Source organism: Lepidochelys kempii, chromosome 3, assembly GCF_965140285.1.
Source record: "Lepidochelys kempii isolate rLepKem1 chromosome 3, rLepKem1.hap1, whole genome shotgun sequence".
Lineage (NCBI taxonomy): Eukaryota > Metazoa > Chordata > Testudines > Cheloniidae > Lepidochelys > Lepidochelys kempii.
Genome location: NC_136382.1, coordinates 156,088,076 through 156,104,554, shown reverse-complemented (window position 1 = coordinate 156,104,554; position 16,479 = coordinate 156,088,076). Strand labels below are relative to the sequence as shown.

Below are 16,479 nucleotides of genomic sequence, written 5' to 3'. Positions count from 1 at the left end.
GGTAGCCCAGATATTTCCTGTAGGACTGAGTGAAAAGAGTTCAGTTCTTCTTCGAGTGATTGCATATGCCCATTACACTGTAGGTGTGTGCATGTCCCAGGCACTGGTGCCAGAGATATTTTTCCTAGCGATACTTGAAGGGGCAGCCCGAACTATTGTCAAACTCCTCATGCTCTGAAATGAGTATATAAAGATCAGAGCCTTCCCACCCACACCTTTAGTTCCTTTGTACCATCCAAGGTCGGAGCAATTGTGTTCTCTTTGAACAAAAGCTTTTCAACTCCGTCAGTGACCCTTGTTTGCACTGTCTCAAATGCTTGGGTGAGGGTCATGTTAGAGATAGGGCACTCTATTTGTTTTGGTTTTGAGACCAAGAGAAAGAAGCTGAGGGAGGAATGTGTCTATTACATCCTGATGGAGACCACTCTTAGATGGGCATCGGACCCCACTTGGTCATTCAAGGGAAGTTCTTAAATGACTCCTTCTCAAAGTGTTCGCCCAGCTTTGCCTGCAGGAGGGAGCTGCAGTAGAGCCCCTTCACCGGGACAGTCTTCTTCAAGGCCCAAGACTTCAGAGCCGTCCCAGCTTCGGAAACATAAGGAGACGTCGGCATCAGCTTTTTTGAAGTCCAGAGATCAGACTCCTCTGCAGAATGTCATGCCGATACCCACAGTGTGCCTTTTGTCTTGCCACTTCCTGGTACCAGTGCATACAGAGAGATCTGAACCATCAACTGCAGTGCCCTTCTTGGGACTGTCAAGACCTCTTTGGCGGCAATGGAGTAATCATTCCTGATCACTGTGGGTCAGCACCCTGTGTTTGTATGACTACGCCAGAGGCTTATGCCATGGCCAGGGATTTGTTATGCCTGTCAGTACCACCATCCCCATTCCTTCAGAGTGAAGTCCCTCTTCCAACACCAGCACAGCTGCCAAGACCATTGGCACCTGAATGCTTTGTTGTGGGGCCACCAGCTTCAGGCTTGGTACCAGCTCCTTTCACCTCTTGTGGTCCGGTACCAGCTCCCACACAGCGTATGTTACCAGCAGCCAGGAAGCCAGATCCAGATCTTGGTCACCTAGGACCCCTTTTAGTACTGTGCCACCATGGGTCTTGGAATACTCAGAGTGTCCATTGGACCCCAAGGTAGGCTCTCAGGTATCTCAATGCTGAGAGTCCAGAACTTCCTCCTGATCCCATTCTCGTAATCCCTGGTATGGGTTTCAGAAGATTTCAGCCAGGGGTTGTGATGCTAGGGCCAGATATGCCTGGGGCCTGATACCGCACCAGCCCCCTCAGTGGCCCTATTGTAGATCTGGATGCTGGAGGTGTCATACATCACCCATACAGACAGTACTGAGGAGTGAAAGTCTGTACAGAACAGCCTTTGGACTCTCAAGCTCAGGACTTACTTCAACCTACTTTGGAGCTGCAGCCTGCCACGGTAGCACAGGAACAGCCTCAGGAGCTCTTTCTTTTGTCTTCCCTTCAGATATCCTCCTCATTGCCTGATGAGGCTCTGGTACTAGATGACTTCAAGGTATATCAGGGGCTCCTCAGGAGAATGGCAGCTTATCTGGGTATTCTAGTGGAGGCGAATACCCACAAACTGATCAACATTTTCCACCCCACTTCAGAAGGAAAGATAGTCCTTACCTATCAATGAGGCTATTATGCAGCCAGCCAAAACACTCTGGCAAACCCCATCCTCCATTCCCCATGTGGCCAAACAAATGAAACATAAATACCAAGTTCCATCTCAGGGATTTGAATAGTTTTATTACATCTAGAGTTCTGTGTTTTCAGTTTTTATTTGTAAAATAATAATAATAATAATCCAGGAATTTTTCAGTGTTTATTTTCCAAATTAAAACCAGGATGAAATCAGGTTAAAAATAAAAATATTGGGAAAAATTAGGGTGAAAAAAGAACCAAAAAAACTTTTATAATATACAATATAATTGAAACTTTTTTTATGTACAAAAGTATTTTTTTTGTCTCTCAGAGGTAGTCATTTTTCCAGAAATCCACATGAATTTCTTCACAGTATCCTCACTCATGTTGAGCCTCTTGCTGTCTTGGAGGTAGTCCAAGTTGGAAATTATGTGCTCTGCATCTATAGATCCAGGGGGTTCACTCAAAGCTCACCATGCCACTTTGCTGAAGTTGGGAAGTGTGTCTTGATGGCTGTTCCAAAAAGCCAGCACATCCAGTTTCATATTGTCAGTGTTAGGCATGTTCATGTAAGTAGTAAATGTGCCTTTCAGATTTGAAATTTCATCTTTAGTGGCAAATGGTTGAAACCCTCTGGCATAACAGTCATAGTCTATTGCAAAATTCACTTTGAGAAAGGGGTGCAACATCTGGATGACATTCCAAAAATAATCTTTGGCACCAAACACTTCAGGGTTCAGACTGTGGGTCACAGTCATCTCCCATTGCTTGTTGAGCATTGGGTTGAAGGTTTTGAACGCTTTTTTGGTTTTCTTGTGTTCTGGGGTCAGAAGGATTGCCAGAAACAGCTGGGTTTTCTCGCCATATATTTCTCCTGCAGCTTTTGTGCTCAATTCAGCTGAGATTCTGATTGTCAGGATCCGGTAAATATCTGTATTGGAAACCTGTTGGCAGTGGTCAGAGAAAACTATGTTTTCTGTGCAACACACAGTTATTCCAAATTTTCAACAATGAACATTAGCTTGGTGCACAGAAGCTGGCAGTCATTTTGGTTATTTGCCAGTCTCTTCAGAATTTCTGCTTTAGAACCAATAAACTCAGGATGATTTATGAGATGCATTAGCACTGTCCACGTGTTATTTACATGACAGGTAGCGAAGTACAAGCTCATGCACCGTTGTGGCACAACAGGGGTAGGTAATTGGCAGTCGGCTCTGTGCTTGTCTCACACTGTGTAAAACAAAGCCTTCAACTTGTCTGAGTCCTTGAAAATGGCTCTGAATCCAGTTAGTCAAGATTTCACATCTTTCATTTCTTCCGTAGCAGTAGCTGCTGACTGCTCAACGTTAATCAGATGAGCTGGACAGGTAATATGTGGCAGCTCCAATTTCTGATTGAGTTTAATCTCCCTTGCAAATTTAGCCATGTAGGAAGCAGAATCTGTGTTAGTTGTGGCCACGTTTTCCCAAGTTAGCTGGTACATCTCAAACATATCAGTTATTACATTGATGAAACAGGTATCAGCAGAGGAGATGAATGTCACATCAGCACAAAACAATGCAGGGTTTATTCTCTTTGAAATCAAAAAGCAAAAGAAAAAAAAAGGCCAAGAATTGGCAGTCCAAAGCTTCAAGAGACTCGTCAAAAATCTGAGTAGACACCATATTTCCATCAAATTGTTCCATCAGTTTAGATATTAAAGCATCATTTTCTTTCAGATACTTACGAGTGCGGTTGTCTGCATTAGCACGGGTTTTTGTTGCTGGACAGTATTGTCGTACAAAGTTATCAGTAGGCCCCTCAGCTATTAACAGTGGTTGTCCAGTGAAACAGAGAGTACGTGCAAATTCATTGACACAGTTGTGCTGTGTCCTCTCTTTCCTTAAAGCCCTGGTGAAAGCTCCTGATATTGACTGTTTATCCCGAAGCTCACTCGCTTCTTTAAGCTTCCTGTGTTGCTTGCGTTCAACATGCTCCTTTAGTCTGTCAACGCGAGCACTGACCTCAATGCTACCGTACTTGCAGCGCAAGGCATCCTCTTCGCTCTCGGCTTTACTTTTCTTGAAAATTTCTAAGCACTGATTTTCCTGTTCGTATTCAGGCACAGATTTGCGGTTTTGCCCCATGTTTACCTTTTCTATCTGTAACTCCCAAGGAGCTTAGCTAGTTTCCTGGGACTCTGTGTGGTGGCCGTTCAGGGAAAGGCGCACTGTCCCAGGTTGGTAGGGGAAGCCAAGGGCAGATCCCGAGTCTGCTAAGCAACCAAGAGGGAGAGAGGAGAGGCACCATATAGAACAACAGGGGCCCCTGTTGATTGGGGAAGGATTGCAGGTATGCCTGCTTGGGGGAAGGGGTAGAGTCAAATGATTGACAAGGGAAAGCCTGAGAAGAAGAGCTAATCATAGAATCATAGAATCTCAGGGTTGGAAGGGACCTCAGGAGGTCATCTAGTCCAACCCCCTGCTCGAAGCAGGACCAATCCCCAACTAAATCATCCCAGCCAGGGCTTTGTCAAGCCTGACCTTAAAAATATCTAAGGAAGGAGATTCCAACACCTCCCTAGGTAACCCATTCCAGTGTTTCACCACCCTCCTAGTGAAAAAGTTTTTCCTAATATCCAACCTAAACCTCCCCCACTGCAACTTGAGACCATTACTCCTTGTTCTGTCATCAGCTACCACTGAGAACAGTCTAGAGCCATCCTCTTTGGAACCCCCTTTCAGGTAGTTGAAAGCAGCTATCAAATCCCCCCTCATTCTTCTCTTCCGCAGACTGGACTCTTTCCAATTTTTCCACATCCTCCTTGTAGTGTGGGGCCCAAAACTGGACACAGTACTCCAGATGAGGCCTCACCAAAGTCGAATAGAGGGGAACGATCACGCCGCTCCATCTGCTGGCAATGCCCCTACATATACATCCCAAAATGGCATTGGCCTTCTTGACAACAAGGGTACACTGCTGACTCATATCCAGCTTCTCGTCCACCGTAACTCCTAGGTCCTTTTCTGCAGAACTGCTGCCGAGCCATTCGGTCCCTAGTCTGTAGCGGTGCATGGGATTCTTCCGTCCTAAGTGCAGGACTCTGCATTTGTCCTTGTTGAACCTCATCAGATTTCTTTTGGCCCAATCCTCTAAATTGTCTAGGGCCCTCTGTATCCTATCCCTACCCTCCAGCGTATCTACCACTCCTCCCAGTTTAGTGTCATCTGCAAACTTGCTGAGGGTGCAATCCACACCATCCTCCAGATCATTTATGAAGATATTGAACAAAACTGGCCCGAGAACCGACCCTTGGGGCACTCCACTTGATACCGGCTGCCAACTAGACATGGAGCCATTGATCACTACCCGTTGAGCCCAACAATCTAGCCAACTTTCTATCCACCTTATAGTCCATTCATCCAGCCCATACTTCTTTAACTTACTGGCAAGAATACTGTGGGAGACCATGTCAAAAGCTTTGCTAAAATCAAGGAACAACATGTCCACCGCTTTCCCCTCATCTACAGAGCCAGTTATCTCAACATAGAAGGCAATTAGATTAGTCAGGCATGACTTGCCCTTGGTGAATCCATGCTGACTGTTCCTGATCACTTTCCTCTCCTCTAAGTGCTTCAGAATTGATTCCTTGAGGACCTGCTCCATGATTTTTCCAGGGACTGAGGTGAGGCTGACTGGCCTGTAGTTCCCAGGATCCTCCTTCTTCCCTTTTTTAAAGATGGGCACTACATTAGCCTTTTTCCAGTCGTCCGGGACTTCCCCCAATCTCCATGAGTTTTCAAAGATAATGGCCAATGGCTCTGCAATCACATCCGCCAACTCCTTTAGCACTCTCGGGTGCAGCGCATCCGGCCCCATGGACTTGTGCTCGTCCAGCTTTTCTATATAGTCCCGAACCACTTCTTTCTCCACAAAGGGCTGGTCACCTCCTTCCCATGCTGTGCTGCCCAGTGCAGTAGTCTGGGAGCTGACCTTGTTCATGAAGACAGGCAAAAAAAGCAATGAGTACATTAGCTTTTTCCACATCCTCTGTCACTAGGTTGCCTCTCTCATTCAGTAAGGGGCCCACACTTTCCTTGACTTTCTTCCTGTTGCTAACATACCTGAAGAAACCATTCTTGTTACTCTTAACATCTCTTGCTAGCTGCAACACCAGGTGTGATTTGGTCTTCCTGATTTCACTCCTGAATCCCCGAGCAATATTTTTATACTCTTCCCTGGTCACTTGTCCAATCTTCCACTTCTTGTAAGATTCTTTTTTGTGTTCAAGATCAGCAAGGATTTCACTGTTAAGCCAAGCTGGTCGTCTGCCGTATTTACTATTCTTTCTACACATCGGGATGGTTTGTCCCTGTAACCTCAATTAGGATTCTTTAAAATACAGCCAGCTCTCCTGGACTCCTTTCCCCCTCATGTTATTCTCCCAGGGGATCCTGCCCATCAGTTCCCTGAGGGAGTCAAAGTCTGCTTTTCTGAAGTCCAGGGTCCGTATTCTGCTGCTCTCCTTTCTTCCCTGTGTCAGGATCCTGAACTCGACCACTAGTCTGACCACTAGGGAGTGCGCGACCCTCCCCTGGGAACCCTGCAGTGGGGAGAAGCCATTTTGGGGTAGTCTGGAGCCAGCCACAGAGAGGGCAGAATTAGCTGTGTGGGGATGCAGAAGAACCCAGGCCTGTCCATCCAAACCTGTAAGGAGACTGGCACTAAAGGAGGTAACTAGGTGGATATGGGGCATTAGAATTATTTCTCTGGGGAGGATTGTTTCAATTCAGTGCCGCACTAAATGGACTCAAGAGAAATAGGTGGGCAGCATCTCCTTGTGAGCAAATCATAGCACGATATTCATGTTGTTTGATTTGCCGACCTCTCCTGTGTGGGTGTTCTGCGTTTTACACTGTGGAACTGCTTCAATCCTAGCACTGCAGGAAACAACAGTCGCGTAAAGCACTAGTGTTTAACAAAAATAAGTACCCACAAAAATACCAAGTGGATTGATAAACGGGTGTAAATCAGTAAAAACCAAACTCCTTTTAATAAAGAAATTGGTAATTTATCAGTGGAAATTGGTAAAAACTGAAAATACGGAAAACTATTTCCGTCTACCCCTGACTCTTTGGTAGTGGCCGTGGTGAATGAAGAGAGCCAGCAGGGCTGGGCTAAGGCTAACTCAGAGACAAAGGTGCCCAAAAGCTTGACTGTTTTGGTAGAAAGACTTTTATTCTTCAGCAAATGTACAACTTCACATTGCAATTACCATCCATTGTCAAGGTAGGACTTCTGTAGCTAGGTGGCAATATCTCAGTCTGTGAGCAAGCTACCAGAAGGTTCCAGAGAACAAGGTTACTCACTCATCACAGAGAGCTGCCTCATTTCTCAATCAGCTTTGCAGGCTTCTTTGGGTGCAGCAGATTCTGCAGCCAAGGCAACAGTAATGGTGGTGAGTATGCTCCATTCCTCCTGATTGTAGTCCTCGCAGATTCCTGTGGCTGTGCAACAGACAGCTAAGGACTTCCCCCTTTGAGAGATGTGCAGTGTTCTTATCTAAAACTGAGGATGATTTGTACATGATAAAGGACTTGTCTATGTGATGCAGCAAAGTGCTCTAGAGAGGTGTGATTTACAAAATGCTCTAACCCGTTGTGCTTTAGTTGTCCCCATGTAGACCCTGCTGGTGGGCTCATTAATGCAGACTAGATACCTTTTAGAGCACAACACATTAAAGTGCTTTCCAAATCACACCCCTTTAGAACATTTTACCATGCCATTTAGATCAGCTCTAAGTGACTTTCCCAAGGACACATAGTGAGTCAATGCTGCAGCCTGTAATATAACCCAAGTCTCCAGCCACTCAGTCCTGTGCCCTAAATGCTATATGTGTTGTGCCAAGTATTGAGTGAGGGGAATGTGAGCCATTTGGGATGCCTAGTGTCACTGTGTTCATTTTTACACCAGTACCTGGAATACTTTGATTATTTTATTCAAAGCATGTTGGGGTTTCAGCTTTGGAACAAACAGAAAGATATGGATGGGTGGGCAGAGAGAGGCCTGTGTGTGTGTGTGTGTCTATGTGTGTGTGCTTGCATCACTGTGGACTGCAAAAGCAAAACATGTTGGGCAAGGCTTTCCCTTGATTTACCCCCGTGCCTGTATTAATTAGGGCTTCAGGCGATTGACTAAAAACCTCCAGAGCTTCTGGCAGTACCAGGTTGTTGCAGCACAGAAGATGGGGTGGGAAAGGAATATGCTTCTGTGATTTCTCTCAGGAGTTATTTAGGTCGAGCGGTTGCTTCCTAGGTGATAAAGGTAGTTCAGTTCAGAAAACATGTTTGTGTTTTGACATCTGATTGAGTTCCCTCTGATTGTTAGCAATGTTTTTCCTTCAGAATATATGCCATTCCCAGTGTCAATCAGCCTCTTCTAAACAGCTGCTGCTTCTGGTTTTTCAGAACATTTTAAAAATAAGTCTATTTTTGATACATTCTCTGTACAGCTCATATCGCCCCCTTCATGCTGAGGGGAGAAACTTCAGCATTACAGTTTTTGCATTTGCAGGAATAAAGAGTACAGAAATAAATAGACTCTTCTCTGATCAGGGCATTTGCCTGGAGATAAGGGGGCTGATATTTCTACTCTGTTTCACTCCCTTTGTGTCACTCAGGTGGTGCAAAGAGACCACCAGCAACTTTGCTGCTTGTGGATTCCTGGCTGTGCCAGATCCTTTGCCTCTGTCCCCAGGGTCCCTAGCACAGGAAGGATGACAGTGGTGGGGACTGGAAGTAGGTGGAGTGGGCTTCACCCCAGCTAAACCCAGCTTGGCAAATAGTCTCTTTGAGTATGTCTACACTGCAATTAAAAACCCGCAGCTGGCCCATGTCAGATGACTCATGCTCGCAGGGCTTGAGTTAAGGGGCTGTTTAATTACAGTGTCGAAGTTTGGGCTCAGGCTGGAGCCTGCGCTCTAGTGCCCTGCAAGGTGGGAGGGTCCTAGAGCTCTGACTGCAGCCCAAGACCAAACATCTACACTGTGGTTACACAGCCCCTTGGGCTGAGCCCCAGGAGCCAGAGTCAATTGGCTCTGGCCAGCTATGGGGTTTTAATTGCATTGTACATATACCCTCGGAGACCATAGACAAGTGGCACAAGGTAGACCAGCCCTATGACTGTTCTACCCTGGGCTGGGGATAAGGCAGAGAATCAGGAAGTGGCAGAGAATTTGGCTCAAGATCTTTCCTGTTTTTCAGATTTCATATTCTCTTGCTACTCGGTCTTCACCTGAAGGTATCATTTTTTGTGGCCTTGATACAACCTTTGAGACCAACATCTTGTCCCAGTGTCATGGTTGGTTACCGTTAGAAATTATTCTTGTGTCCTAAGGAAAGGCTTATGACTCCAGGTGGCAGATAAGCAGCAGGAACAGATGAAATTGCACAGCTTAGATTCTAAGAGTCCGTTTAAGCCCATGAGTACCCTATATCATTACACTGGCTATATATTATAGAACTGGAAATATTTATTGTAAATTAATATTTTTGCTATATCAGTTGGCTTGAAAAATAATTGAAAATGAATTTGCCATGATATTTCTTCCTATCTCCCCTCTGAAGGCCAGCTGGGAGCATGAAAGGATTTAATGCAAATGTATGCTCAGTCTCTTTTGCACTAAAATAAACAGTTCTACGGTTCCTATAGTCTGCAAGTGGCAAATTCTTCTGTCATTTGTCTTGCAAGATCTGAGTTAGAGATTCTGAATTTCCTTTTGTGATGAATCAGTGGTAAATGTATATTCCAGTTTAGAGGACAGCCCAAGTCTTGACGCCCAGTGGCTAACTCATGTTTAAGCCCCGGCATGTTCCTCAAAGTAGACCTCCTCCTGCCTGTCGTACCTATGGGGCCCAAAGCAGAAGGCTTTCTCAGAAGTCCCCTATTGGATGGGGCCTCTCACAAAACATGGTCAGAGGGAGCGGTGGTGGAGGTTCTCCTTTTATACCCGTTAGCCCTGTGGTTAGAGCACTCACCCAGGTTTAGAAATGATGATTTTTTTTTAAGTGAATAGTTAAGTTGCTGAAAAATGCATTTCTTAGGGAACCAAAACTGCTTGTGAATTTGGGTCAGATATAACAAATATGGATTGGGCCAGAGAGAGAATGGAAGTCACTGTACATAAGCCCAGCAGTTAGGGCACACCCCCTCGGAGGTGGGAGACCTGGGTTTAAATCCCTCATCTGGCAGAGGAGGGGTTTGGATCACATCCTCCTTGGTTTCTTTGAACGAAAGGCCTGACCTGGCTTAGGCACCTATCTCCAGGAAAGGGTTCACAGCTGTGAATCTCGAATAGAGGGATAAGCCTCCCTCTGGCCTGAAGTTAGACATCTAACCGCCTTTGAAGGGTGGGATTTATACCACACTCCTCTCCTCAGCATTACCTATTTACTAGCGTGGGCAGCTCCCCACGTGGCATGCTGGCTTTTGTGAATCCCCTTCTTGGGCACCTAACTCTCCACATGTATTGAATAGGGAGCCTAACTTAGGGCTGTGAATCCCAGTAGGCAGCAGGGCCCCTAAACATTAGGCAGTTCATTGCTGAGCCTAAGTCATCATGGTGGATCCAGCCCAAAGTGCCTAAGTCACTTTTGAAAAGAGAACCTATGCTCTGAAGTCACTCCAGTGCTTTTGAAAATTTTACACTGCGAATCAAGAGAACTGGGTTCTGTTCATGGTTCTTCCCCAACTTGCTGTCTGAGCTTGGACAAGACACTTATTCTCCTTGTGCCTCAGTTTTGCCTTCTGCAACAAAAGTATAAGCATACTCCCCTTTGTATCTATCTAGGTATTTCTACAGTCGCCATCAACATAGTACCCAATTGACCTTTGCAAGGCAGGGTTCACTATTCTTTCTCCATTACTATAAGATTGCATGATCCTATGTCAAAGGAGAAGTTTTCTCTTTTCTAAAACTTATCCTTTTATTTTTGGATAACTCTGGAATCGCATCTCCTTAACTTAACTAGATCCCTTTTCTTTACCCCCATCTGTACAGGTTTTGGCTTCAGATCATCACTTCATGGGAAGAAGAATCCGATGCCATTATTGCTTTTGACAATGTGTCTCTTAGCCTGGACTGTTATCTAACAAGTAAGTGTGCCTCTTGTTAGCCTTTATTTGTGATCGGGTGAAGGGGTACAGTTGTTTTCTAAATCTTTCCAGAAATATCAGGGTAAATCCCTGAAATTGTACCTGTGTGCAGATGAAAGAGACTCTTTCACTACGTTTTATCAGTTTTCTTGAGCGTTGACTTTGCATTTGAATTGATAATGAGACATACGGTGGAGAAGTGTCCATTACAAATCCAGATGGTGGCATCACCTGTCTACACAATATGGCTCAAATGCCAATTTGTGGATGCAAAACATTCCTCCTTAGCTGGTTTGTTATCTGTGACAATAAACTTGACTAAATGAATAGAAATTGGATGCTGCCTGGGAAAAGAGGTAAACCTAGGTATTCTGTGATTGACCCTAATTTCGTAAGACCATCAAGTGAAGTGTTCTTATTGGAATAGGGCAGTTTCATTTGACTCACACAAAGATAGGTCTGAATCAAAACCCAGGATCTAAGCTGTCCTCCAAACTTCAAAGAAAGTTTGGATCTAGACCCAAACTTCATGGCTGGCCCAATATCTATAGCTTGCCCAGCCAAAACACCAGGTTACAGAATCACCCCATGCTCTGGGTAAGTTCAGATTTGGATTCAGCGTTTATGACTGGCCCATCTCTAGCCTCATATGTGGCTAATTATTTAATATGTAAGTGTGTTAAATTATCCCAGTATCTTCCTGCAATCTAGAACAGGAACTGATGTGACAATGAGATTGCCAGACTTTAAATAGCAAATATATATTGTTACCTATCTACCATTTTAGCACCTAAATCTTGGTAAGACCCACTCTGTTAGACTGTGTCCCTTTCAGTTCTCTATTTCAGCTTATTAGCTTCATTTGCTTTGCTTTTTTGTTCAGCATGCTTTCCTCCCACTTCCTTTTCTCCTTCGTTTGTTTCAACTCCCACAGCAGCAATAAAATGCCCTTCTGCCCTCCCTTTAATATTGTTTTGCCCTGTGGCTGGCAGACTCTTGACCCAGGCAGAGTGGCCACCAGCTGTATCTTACCTCCATTTGCCGAGATATGGAGTGCAGTCATAAACCAGAGTGTGGCTTTTTTGTGCAGTCATAAACCAGACTGTGGCTTTTTTGTGTTCTAGTCGATGGAGAGAAGACATCTCGAGATGCGGCTCCAGACTCGAGCAATCTATTCACCAAAGGAGACAGCCAGAAAAGGATCAGATTGGAACAAAAGATTCTGGAGAGCCTCCAAATCAGCACTGTTCCCATCTCTGGTCCTGCAGGTAGGGAGTTTCTCTGGCTGAGAATCATTCCAGGGCACTCAGCTTTCACAGTCGTGCAGATTTCAGCTAAATGTCAGCAAGTTAAAGAAGTACAGGCTGGATGAATGCACTATAAGGTGGGTAGAAAGTTGGCTAGATTGTCGGGCTCAACGGGTAGTGATCAATGGCTCCATGTCTAGTTGGCAGCCGGTGTCAAGTGGAGTGCCCCAGGGGTCGGTCCTGGGGCCAGTTTTGTTCAATATCTTCATAAATGATCTGGAGGATGGTGTGGATTGCACTCTCAGCAAATTTGCGGATGATACTAAACTGGGAGGAGTGGTAGATACGCTGGAGGGCAGGGATAGGATACAGAGGGACCTAGACAAATTGGAGGATTGGGCCAAAAGAAATCTGATGAGGTTCAATAAGGATAAATGCAGGGTCCTGCACTTAGGATGGAAGAACCCAATGCACAGCTACAGACTAGGGACCGAATGGCTAGGCAGCAGTTCTGCGGAAAAGGACCTAGGGGTGACAGTGGACGAGAAGCTGGATATGAGTCAGCAGTGTGCCCTTGTTGCCAAGAAGGCTAATGGTATTTTGGGATGTATAAGTAGGGGCATAGCGAGCAGATCGAGGGACGTGATCGTTCCCCTCTATGCGACATTGGTGAGGCCTCATCTGGAGTACTGTGTCCAGTTTTGGGCCCCGCACTACAAGAAGGATGTGGATAAATTGGAGAGAGTCCAGCGAAGGGCAACAAAAATGATTAGGGGTCTGGAACGCATGACTTATGAGGAGAGGCTGAGGGAACTGGGATTGTTTAGGCTGCAGAAGAGAAGAATGAGAGGGGATTTGATAGCTGCTTTCAACTACCTTAGAGGTGGTTCCAGAGAGGATGGTTCTAGACTATTCTCAGTGGTAGAAGAGGACAGGACAAGGAGTAATGGTCTCAAGTTGCAGTGGGGGAGGTTTAGGTTGGATATTAGGAAAAACTTCTTCACTAGGAGGGTGGTGAAACACTGGAATGCATTACCTAGGGAGGTGGTAGAATCTGCTTCCTTAAAGTTTTTAAGGTCAGGCTTGACAAAGCCCTGGCTGGGATGATTTAATTGGGGATTGGTCCTGCTTTAAGCAGGGCGTTGGACTAGATGACCTCCTGAGGTCCCTTCCAACCCTGAGATTCTATGATTCTATGATTTTAAACACAATGGAATCCAGTATAGTTTATTATCAAAGAAAACAATAAAGCCTTTTATAAGCCCCTGGCAAATCGAACAGATCAGAGGAAATCAAGCATCATTAGGTTGTTAATTATAATTAATTTGGTTTGTGAGCTGCAAAAGAAAGGAACGTGGGTGGGGGGAGGTTCTTCTCAAACTCGAATAATGGTCACTTTGAAACTGTACATTTGTCTGGACTCTTGATCGTTTGGGGAAAAAAGCCATACTCAAAGCAAAATATACAGCGAAGTCCACATCGCTAGTCCAATCCATCCTGGTCTAGTCACACACCTCACTAGTTAATGTATCTGCATCAGCTCATTTCACTTCCCCTCTTTTTGGCACTAGATTAAAATAAAAGTGAGAGATTTTTTAAAGACATCATCTCAGGCTAGTTTTAAGATGCAGCAGTTCTCATGGTTGGTTAGGTATGTTGGGTCCAAATTCTTCTCATCTACTTGGCTATGTTGTGTGGGGGAGAAAAATGTACAATGAATGGGAAACGTATCTTACTCATGAGACACTGTAACTGAAATTGCACAGGCAACCTTAATTCTGGCATTTCCTAACTTCTGAGTTCTTGATTTTGCAACCAGAACAATATTCTTTTATGGTAATTTTTTTTTCGACGTAATTTGCTAGTTTTTTTAAAAAAACAAACTGGAAGAAAATTAATTCCTTTATGTGGCATCACCTTGACATGCACGTGGACCCTCAGTAGGTCTGGAACCTTTAAGTCCACCACACTAACCTCTGTCATTTGAGCTAACCAAGTACTGATACCAGCACCAGAGAGGGATGAGATGCACTTTGCCAGTGAGGTTCCCCGATATTTGCTGATAGCAGAGGCATGGTGAGTCTCAGGAATCTCTGGCTCAATTTTAGATTCTGGAAGGGAGTGTAGTCTCCTGCTAATTTCTCTTGCCTTGTCCCCTCCAACCTGTCCCTGTCCCGTCTCTTCTCTGCCCCTGTCCCTTGGTCCCAGTCCCATTTTCATTACATACCCAGTCCCAGTCTCCACTCCTCAGGCTTCTTCTCCCAGACTCCTTGCCCAGCAAGTCCTAGTCTCCTTCTCCAGGCTCACTGAGGCCCCGTCTCTCCCTCCTACTCTTAGTCTCTCCCATTCCCCAAACCCAGTCCCAGTCTCCTGGTCCCTCCCATCTCTCCATTCAAACACCATCTGTCCTTCCCACCCCCTTCCCGGCTCCATGTTCCAATCTCTTTGCCCAGTTCTCCCTCCACACCCCAGCTGCTTGTGAGATCTATCTCCCTTCCCCCCACTCCTGTTCCCCCCAAGACCTGTTCCTAGTGCCAGTTTCCTTACTCAGCCAGACCTAGTCTTCCCCTTTCTCCACAGTTCCTTGTCCAATCTCAGTGTCCCCCCCACCACAGCCCACCAACTTGCTTCTATTCCCCCACATTTCCATCACTGACTTCCAATCCCAGTCTCCACTCCTCCCAGTTCCCATTCCCAGTCTCCTTATAACCCAGCCTGTTATAGTCACAGTTTCTCTCCTCCTCTATCTCCATTCTCAGTCTCAGCAGACTCCTTTTCCCCTCTCACCATCTTTTGTCCCCTCTGCATTCAAATCAGACAGATCCCTGCTCTTCCTGAGCACTGGCAGAGGGGTCATGGAGATCCCAGGAGAGACAAGCTCTCAGGGATTCATTTGAGTTTCTATAGTCCATTGCATGGGCAGCTGACTTCCCTGACTATCAGAGTTATTAACAAGTTATTTATCTGCCAACTTGAAATGCCATCCTTTCTGCTGCCAGATACCCTTCCCCATGCAGGTTGGGGAACACAGGGCCCTAGCTGGTACACGATTCATAAACCCTGTTAACAAGCCCTGGGATTTGTTCACACCTCCTCCTTCCCAGCAGGCAGCTCATGTACGCTAGAGTAGTATCAACAGAAGGAATGTGTTGCTATTCTCTATAGCAAGCACTGTACAGCAGCAGAATGCAAGAACAAAGGCTGAGAGTTAAGGAATTGGACTAGGACTCAAGATCTAAGTTCAGTTTCTGGGGCTGGCACAGACTTCCTGTGTGATCTTGGGCAAGTCACTAAGGGGAACATTTTCAGCAGCTCCTAAGCAATTTAGGAGCCTAAGCTGCATTTCCAAAGTGACTTAATCACTTATTAAACGAAGTCTTATGGAAATCAATGGTACTTAGGAGCCTAAAATGAACTTTTGAAAAGGTGACTTAGATTCTTAATCCACTTAGGTGCTTTGAAAATTTTACCTTTAATTTCTCTGTGCCTCAGTTTCCCATGTATAAGTGGGGATAATTCTACTATCCTACAGCACAGAGGTGTTGTGAGAATAACTTACTAATGTTTGTGAGGTGTCCAGATTCTATGCTGATAGAAACCATATAAGAATCAACAGGGTTGACTGTCCATAGGAATATCAGTGCTTGCATGGTAATATAGCTGGCACATGGTGCTGCATTTTGTCCCCAGGTACCCAGTGCTTTAGGTAAGACTGAAACTATTCGATGTTATGGTACAGAAGAATTTCAAGTATTATAATCACTTTGTTCTTTCCTCTCACTTCCCTTTGTAATGAGCCACATCAAGATCTCATCTGTAAAGCCCAAGTACCCTACTGTTAAAAACTCAATCCATTCTGAATGGAGCCATTTCAGCCACCGTATCGCCACTCTCTTACCAATCTCCCTTTTGGGGAGAGTCAAGCTTGCCCTCAAAGAGCTGCTTCATGAAGAACCAATTCCACAAATACAACAATAAGGCCTGTTGTTCTTTTTATTAGCAATGGATGAACCTCAGAACGTTTGGCGCTCGGGTTCAGTTAGGTAAGTGTCCAAAATTTGCATCCAGAGTTAATCTGAGCCTCTTGAGTCTGGAAAATAGAGCCGGGAATCTCATGACAACAGGCTTCCCTATAAAAATTCCATTACTTCCAGCTTCTTTCTGGGCTGAAGATACTGTGAGAATAGGACCTTCTTACTCTTCAACTTCTTGATCCATCTGATATCTTGAAATTCAGAGAGGTACCTGGAAACTCAAAATAATGGGAGAAAGCCTGGGGGAGGGTGGGGGAAGGGTACCCATGCTGCTTTGAACCTCAGAAAAGGTTTGTTTTGAGTCTTGGCTGCAGGTTCAGGTCACTTATGTTATCCAAGCCAGTTTGCCTGTCCCTACTTTTTACCAACATTGCTATTCCTGGCCCTTTTTA

General features: G+C 45.2%; 1 protein-coding gene across 1 annotated transcript in view; it reads left to right on the top strand.

Annotated features, from left to right (window-relative positions):
* ALK (ALK receptor tyrosine kinase) overlaps window positions 1-16,479 on the top strand; it is a 538,912-nt gene that overhangs the window by 451,378 nt on the left and 71,055 nt on the right. Inside the window, exons 10-11 of the mRNA XM_073336696.2 lie at window positions 10,712-10,806; window positions 11,931-12,074. Coding sequence (XP_073192797.1) covers window positions 10,712-10,806; window positions 11,931-12,074 — 239 coding nt within the window. The remainder of the gene's footprint in view (window positions 1-10,711; window positions 10,807-11,930; window positions 12,075-16,479) is intronic.